General features: G+C 31.7%; 2 protein-coding genes across 2 annotated transcripts in view; both read left to right on the top strand.

Moving 5' to 3' along the window:
- Positions 1-202: 202 nt before the first annotated feature.
- On the top strand, positions 203-4,352 carry LOC116348768 (serine/threonine-protein phosphatase 6 regulatory ankyrin repeat subunit B-like). Its single transcript, XM_031779883.1, has 16 exons — positions 203-251; positions 351-449; positions 527-625; positions 901-999; positions 1,076-1,174; positions 1,242-1,340; positions 1,417-1,515; positions 1,592-1,690; positions 1,841-1,939; positions 1,998-2,060; positions 2,637-2,782; positions 2,881-2,986; positions 3,045-3,257; positions 3,314-3,546; positions 3,613-3,839; positions 3,910-4,352. Exons 1-16 carry the CDS (start codon positions 203-205, stop codon positions 4,106-4,108), a joined length of 2,028 nt encoding a protein of 675 aa, XP_031635743.1. The 3' UTR covers positions 4,109-4,352.
- Positions 4,353-6,375: 2,023 nt separating this feature from the next.
- Positions 6,376-8,229, top strand: part of LOC116348779 (mannosyl-oligosaccharide alpha-1,2-mannosidase IA-like) — a 6,030-nt gene continuing 4,176 nt past the window's right edge. The window contains exons 1-7 of the mRNA XM_031779895.1: positions 6,376-6,757; positions 6,833-7,039; positions 7,130-7,309; positions 7,382-7,592; positions 7,658-7,882; positions 7,949-8,087; positions 8,175-8,226. Coding sequence (XP_031635755.1) covers positions 6,494-6,757; positions 6,833-7,039; positions 7,130-7,309; positions 7,382-7,592; positions 7,658-7,882; positions 7,949-8,087; positions 8,175-8,226 — 1,278 coding nt within the window. The 5' untranslated portion in view covers positions 6,376-6,493. The remainder of the gene's footprint in view (positions 6,758-6,832; positions 7,040-7,129; positions 7,310-7,381; positions 7,593-7,657; positions 7,883-7,948; positions 8,088-8,174; positions 8,227-8,229) is intronic.

The following is an 8,229-nucleotide window of genomic DNA, read 5'->3' on the forward strand; positions in this document are numbered from 1 at the left end:
TTTCAAATAAATGAATTGAAAAAACTAATCATTATTTCAAACTCTGGCGCGCCGCATAAATTGTATTTGTCCATATGATTTTCATTCAAAATATCGTTTTTGTGTATTCTCTTTTGTGTGGATCTTCTTCAAAGCATAAATGAAGCTCAAAAGAGAATATACAAAAACGATATTTTGTATGAAAATGACATAGACTAATACAATGTTTTATGTGAGTATTGTATACGAAAGTTCAAAAACTATACAAAAGCGTGAAGTTTCAAATGTTTCGGTAATAGATGGCATAAAAATGTAGAAATGCCAACGCATTTGAGATATGGATTAATCTTATCACTTGTTGTGCTTTCTAGGTCATACAGATATAGCCAAAATTCTAATCGAAAACGGTGCTAATGTTAATGCAGAAGGTTGGTTAAAAAGAACACCACTTCATATGGCTGCTGTGGATGGTAATTATACTCTTTTCCGAATCGAAAAGAAATATTTCCAATGAAGTTTATTCTCATCACTTTTTAATGCGTTCTAGGTCGCACAGATACACTCAAAATGCTAATAGAAAAAGGTGCAAATGTGAATGCAGAAGATTACTACAAAAATACACCACTTCACAATGCTGCTTATTATGGTAATCAAACACTTTTCCCAATGGAGAGGAAGTATTTTTAATTTGTTCATTATAATTTTTCGTCAACCACCATGAGTCCCCGTATATTAATAGAGACGAGAAAAAAGTCGCACAATAATGCGCCATCTGTTGACATGGTTATCAATGTATGTAATTACAAAGACGGAATTGTTGGATGGTGTCTTGACTAAATTTTGATATCGGTTGTTTTCAACCACAATTCGCACACGTCACCAGATCTCTCAGTTATGATGGTTGTTTTTCGTGCTTTTTAGGTCATACAGATTTACTCAAAATTCTAATCGAAAAGGGTGCAAACGTGTGTGCAGAAGATAACGAGTACGAAACATCACTTCATAAGGCTGCTCGGAGAGGTAGTTATACACTTTTCCGAATAAAGAGGAATTATCCCCAACAAAGTTTAATATCATCACTTTTCGCGCTTTCTAGGCTATACAGATATAGTCGAAATTCTAATTGAAAAAGGTGCCAATGTCGATGGAAAAGATGAATTTAAAGAAACACCACTCCATCAGGCTGCTGGAAAGGGTAATTGTACACAACTTTTCCGAATCAAAAAGAAATATTTCCAATGAAATTTAATCATGCATTCTAGGTCACCTAGATATAGTAGTATTTCTAATCGAAAACGGTGCTCATGTCAATTTAGAAAATAAACACAAAGAAACACCACTTTATAAGGCTGTTGTGATTGGTAATTATAACATTCTCGGAATAAAGAAAAAATATTCTCAGTGGAGTTTAATTTTGGTATTCTTTATGCTTTCTAGGTCATACAAATATAGTCCGATTTCTGATCATGAACGGTGCCGATGTAAATGTAGAAGATAATGGCAAAGAAACACCACTCCATAAGGCTGTTTTGAATGGTAGTTTTAAACTTTATTAGGAAAAGAGGGAATATTCTTAATGAAGTTAAATTTGATCAATTTTCGTGCTTTCTAGGTTATACAGATTTAATCAAAATTCTAATCGGAAGCGATGCTAATGTGAATGCAGAAGATTTGACAAAAGAAACACCACTTCATAGAGCTGCTGAGAATGGTAATTATACACTTTTGATTTGAATTTGGGTCCACTGTCAATACCAGAAAGAAATTCACAAGCATTTGTATGCGTAAAACAAATAATTTTACGTTCTGGACATTTATGTTTCTAAAAAATGTCTTATGGAAAATTTAAACCTCCTTTCAGGCAACATTGAAACGATTAAATTCCTAATTAAAAAGGGAGCAAATCCCCTCGCTCGAAATGAGGCAACAGAAACTCCTGGTGATGTGGCTGTCAGAAAAGGTAATTTAGCAATCTTCAAATCAAAAGTATCTCAATGAAGTTGAATCATCCATTTCAGGTAAAAGCGCAGCAGCCAAACTTTTGGCGAGTGAAGAGGAAATATTTGCAAACAAAAAATATGGTAATTATTATATAACAAGTGTTAAATGGTTTTTAAGCGCAAAAAAAACCCCTGCTTCAACTGAAAATGTTGACGTATTCATTTTTATCTAGTATAAAATTGTAAGTTTTGGATGCCAGGGAGAGGTCTTCGCCAAAAAACCCTAGCAAATTCAAAGACTCTTCTCTTCGCCAACAAAAACCCTAGCAAAATTGAATATTTTCTCCCACTTTACAAAGTGAAGAGCTAAAAAAGGTCTTCACTTTTTTCTCCAAAATCCCTAGCAAATCGAAACAATATTTTTTCTCAATTTGTGAAGGGAAAATTCTCAAATCTGTTCTCCAGGTATGTGTGTGTGTGGGGGGTAATCCAACCCCTCAGACCCCTGTTCAGAAGCTATGTTCGTATATTTTTCATTTAGACAACATTCAAACGAATGCAACTAACATATTTCATGAAATTCCATTAAATATTTTATCTACTACATAGTGTATATACTTGTGCTTGGCTTTGTTGCCATTTCATTGGCACTACTCATCGGTATCATGTATATCTTTGTTATATTACCAAAATATAAATACGATTATCGGATTGTAGAGAAGTTAGACCCTTTGGGAAGTGGTCAATTTGGTGAGGTGTACAAAGCGATAGTAAAGGGAAAAGGTTTTTTTAGTGAAAAACAGACAGTTGCTATAAAAACATTGAAAGCCAATGAAGAAAATAGAAATAAATTGGATATAAAGGTTTGTGTTGAATTCAATGATTTTAATCATTTTTGATGATTGACAAATTGACTAACAATTGATATCAATTCATAAATCTTCAATTGAACTCAATTTAGGGTCCTATATTTCAATTATTGTCCGAGTTGGATATTGTGAGGACCCTGGAAAAACATCAGCATATAGTTAGTTTTATTGGTGCTATTTCGGAGAATGTTATAAATGGTACGTTTCGAGATATTAAAACAAATGCACGCGTTATTTTCATTGAAACATTTCACAGGGGAGTTAATGCTCATATTCGAGTTCTGCAAAGCTACTGACCTGAAAAAGTTTCTTCAAAGTGAGAATGGTGAAGGGCAATTTGTTAATCAAGTTGAATTTACCAATGGTAGATACAAAATAAATAGAAACATAACAACACCAACGCCAAATACATTCCAACAACCCGATTTCTACAAAAGATTTCGTCGAGTATATGATGCACGAACAAATGGTTGGTTTCATATTTTCAAAATTGAAGACCGTTTTGAAATCGGCTTTCTTTTACAGAGTATTCGCCTATAAGTCAAAGTGAAACATCAAGATTGTATACGACAACAAATTTGGTCGAATGGTCTGCTCAAATAGCAAATGGATTAAGATTCTTGGCTTCGCATAATATTGTGCACTGTGATCTGGCCGCCAGAAACATAATACTGTGTAACAACAATACTATTAAAATATGTGACTTTGGATTGGCAGAAGCAATTTCTACAAATAAAACATATAAGAGGCTGTTTGGGGTAAATTATTAAGAAAAATAAAAATCTTGTCAGATTTAATGTAAACTATTTGTTATTTCATCATAGAAACAATTATCACTCCGATGGATGGCTATTGAAGTGCTGCATAATGAAGTATGTAATGAAAAGTCGGATGTCTGGTCTTTTGGTTTGGTTATGTGGGAAATATTTTCCGGAGGACTAGATCCATTTCCGCTCATTCCTGATGAAGACCTCAATGCCTATACTATATCAAACGAAATAGAGAAAATGAGAAGCAGTTTTAAACGACCACACAATGCGACACCAAAAATGTGAGAAAATTCTCAAATTTTTATGCAATTGATATTTTTTCAATTTTTTATTTTCAATTTGTTTTATTAGCTTTGAAATTATGTATTTGTGCTGGGAAAGAGTACCGGAAGATCGGCCCTCTTTTGAAGAACTGGAAAACGAAATTTTCAATGTATTAAACGAGAAGCCGGAAATATCAACCGATGAAGATAGTGAACCTGATGATGAGGGTATCGATTCATTGTTAGATCCAAATGAAATAGAAATTACAGAAATGACCCATTTGTAAATTCAAACAGTAATTTTATAAGCTTATAATTACTGGTCATTATAATTACTACTACACAGCATGTTCTTACTCTCCATTTGGAATTTTGAGTTTAGGCGTGTGGAGGAAATGATTGAAACTGAAACATGTTCTTCTTCTTCTTCTTCAAAAAATGGATGTCGTTTAATTATGTGATCGCATGTGATATGAGCAACCAATTTTTTTTAATTTTATGCTGGATTCTTTATATTCATATATGAATTTTGCGCGCTCTATTTTTAAGATAAGATAACATTTAAGCAAAATTGCAAATAATTAAGAAAATAATAGAAGTGTGAATATTTAAATTTTAATCTATTATAAATTACATTTAGGAAAAAAGGACTTTTCGCATCTCAAAATGAAGCAATTTATTATTGGATGGCTTTAAATTCGTTCGTAACTATTTTGTAAACCGCTTTCATTTCACGAGCTTGGAATTTTTTCAAAGAAAAGTTTCACTGTTTCATATGGAGACGGTCGAAATGTCCCATTTCCTATTTATACATCGACATTTATGTGTTTTTTGGATTATGTAATTCAATACTATTTTCAATGGAAACTGACCGTTATCAATTGATAGCAGAAAAAACCTTCGTTAATGACTTCTTTTATGAATTATTGTAGAATTATTGTTGAAATGCCGTTTTTTTAATGCAAGACTAAGAATATTTCGTAACATCATTTGAGAGGATGGATTATCGCTTAAGTTTTTAAACGAAATTTCTTCAATAATCAAAAATTATTTTTCTGGAATTTAAATTTTGACGTCAATGAAATTCGGATAAATATGATTTGAAAACAAAATTGGCTCATTTTTTCGAAATTCAGTTGTCTCACTCTGATAAGAGCTTTATTTAATTAATATGAAACTCTTATCGAATTTTTTTTTTGTTTTAGTCGATTTGATTTGAACGCTCTAGAATAAAAACAACGTACTGAATGGTTGTTATATCAAAGCGGAACACGGCATTTTTTTATCTAAAAAATATAAAAATTAAATCTATGTTAAAAAAACGCCGTGTTCCGCTTTGATACAACAACCATTCAGTACGTTGTTTTTATTCTAGAGCGTTCATTTAAAGTTTTTTTAATGTACTTGTTTCTCATTTATTTGAAATGCATAATTGTTTCTATTAATTATGTTATGTACCATCAATATTTCATCTAACTTATAAAATATCAACATACATTAGATTGGCGCATATTTAATTTGTTGTTTATTTGAATTATGTTCATCGTTTATACATTCTAATATAAATTCTATAAATCTCATTTCTCGTATCAAATATATCATCTTCAGTTATCATAAGGCACTTGTTAATAAATTCACAATATGAAATGTTAATTTCCTGATATGTTTTATTTTCTTTTTTTGCTAAGAATTTGTATGGAAATCTAAAAACAACTTGATTTTGTACGTTCAAGTTCAACGAATTCTCGAGTTCAAGTTCTACGAAGTTTTTGGTTAGTTACGTCACTGATTTAGTTCAACAGAGTTTTTTGCTGCGCAAACTTAATAATAACATCAGCCGAATGCATGGGCGGGTATCGTTTAATCATTTCGAATAGAATCAATAAAATAGTACGATATAGTGTGTCACAGTTGAAAATTTCAAATTAAAATATTCAAATCATTTGATTTGAAATCATATATACACTTCAAATCAAATTATTTGACTATTTCTATTTGAACCTTTTCAAATCAAATCATTGATTTTAAATTTGTGATTTGATGTCACATAAAATTTTAGATAAAAATGTTATTGAAACATGTGTGTCATTCTCTCCTAATACAATAATTTTTCTATTTTTATTTATCGTCATTTCTATTTCAATTAATCTGAATAATATGGAACTCAAAGTTTAGTGAGTAAAATAGATATTGCAGTGCATTGAAAGATATCAAAATGTATCAACTGTTAAATATTTCATGAAATCAAAAATCGATTCATTCGAAAGCAAATATTGTTTTCCGAATTACTTTTAATAAAAATAAAATCTTGTTGTTATCATTTGTTGGAATTTCAAGCGAAAAACGTAGTTGGATTTTTACGAAAATTTCCGTGGATATCCGGAATAATCTTATGATTGTCGTTATCGTACCGACTCGCAGAAACGTTTTGCATATAAGAAACTTTCAGTATAAATCTATCGTACCAGTCGCATTGTTTCTTTCGACTTAAAACATTTGATACGTATTAATTTCTTTTTTGTTTTAAATGTCAAAGATATCATAAAAAGTGCAAGTTCCGAAATTTATTTTTACATCGTCAATAATAATTCTAGTTCAGTGAGCTCTTTTTCATTTGTGATTTGTTTAAAGTTTATTGATTATTTTCATTTTGGTTTATTTGAAAATTAAAAATGTTCGAGTATTCACGTTTGTCAGCGGAGCGTGTGGTTAAAAACCAAAAACAAATACTCTATGCACTTTTGGGTGGATTTACATTTGTAATTTTACTTGTAACAATGATTTGCATCGTGGGCAAATCAGAGCCACCAACGCAAACTGTTGCAGGGAAATTAATTTCAAATGATAGTTTACCAGAAAAGGAACACCTGCAACTGAAAATAATCAGTGAAGATCCCGATCCAACTACTAGAGAGCGCCGCGAAAAAATTCGCGAAGTAAGTTTTAGATTTTTTCGACAAAAAACATTACAACATGATTGTTAATGGGAAATTTGTGATAATCAAAATAAGATGGCTTTGAACGCGTGGGAAAACTACAAAAAATATGCATGGGGCAGAGATGAATTGCATCCAATAAGCAAGACTGGTGATAATAAAAAAGGTGATTTGGGAGCCACAATCGTGGATAGTTTGGATACATTGTACGTAATGAACTTGACGGAACAATATAAAGAAGGTCGTGATTGGGTAGCAGAAAACTTTACATTTGAAAACAAGGTGCCAATTTACTCATGCAAAAAGATTCTTCTTAAGTAAAAATTTAAATCTCATAACTATTGTTTATGTTTTTAAATAATTTATGTACAGTACGGAGATTTGTCTGTATTTGAAACTAACATTCGATTTATGGGAAGCTTTTTAACCATGTACGCATTTACCGAAGATCCAATGTATAAATCAAAGGCCAAAGAAGTTGCAGATATTCTTTCTCCAGCATTCGATACCAACACCGGCATACCAAAATCTCTTGTTAATATTCAAACAGGTGTAAGTAATGCATTTTTTCGCTAGCCTTTCGTTTGTAATTTTAACTCCAATATTTATATCTCCACTAAACAGGAAAGTAAAACTCATGGATGGACAAATGATAACAGCATTTTATCTGAAATTGGTGCATTACATCTCGAATTTGCTTATATGAGTGACATAACTGGAGAACCTGTATACCGTGACCAAGTTATGAAAAGTCGTAATTTTTTAAAAAATATTCCAAAACTAAATGGATTGTATCCGACTTTTATAAACCCCGAAACGGGAAAATGGGGAAGTCGTAAGTATTGATTGGTCATTGATTAATTTCAAGAATATTTTTATAATTCTTTGAACATTTTATAGAAAATGTGGCATTGGGTGCATTTGGTGACACTATGTACGAATATCTTCTGAAAATGTGGATTCAATCGAATAAAACTGACACCGATGCACGCGATATGTACAACGATGCAATTGATGCTGTTGCCGATAATCTCATAAGAACATCTCGCAGAGGATTGAAATATATAACGGAAATGCGCTATGGAAGCACTGTTCATGTGATGGATCATTTGGCATGTTTCGCTGGTAAGATCACAACATTTTGATGGAAACAAATTTGTTTAATGGATATTCTGCATTAATGGTCTCAAGGTGGTCTTTTCGCATTGTCGTCGGTCACTCAGAAAAACAAAAACTCGGAAAAATTTATGCAGTTAGGCAAAGACATAACAAATACATGCCATGAAAGCTACATCAAAACCACAACTCATTTAGGACCAGAGAGATTTCGGTTTGTATTAGAATCACTATCACTTGTATTCACATTTCTAGTTCTTTAAAATATTAAAATTTGCATCATGTAATTTTGTGATTTCAGATTCAATGATAACTACGAAGCACAAGCAGCACCCCATGATGATAAACGGTATTTG

Source organism: Contarinia nasturtii, unplaced genomic scaffold, assembly GCF_009176525.2.
Source record: "Contarinia nasturtii isolate CC-2019 unplaced genomic scaffold, AAFC_CNas_1.1 Cnas_scaffold_129, whole genome shotgun sequence".
NCBI classification, from domain to species: Eukaryota; Metazoa; Arthropoda; class Insecta; order Diptera; family Cecidomyiidae; genus Contarinia; species Contarinia nasturtii.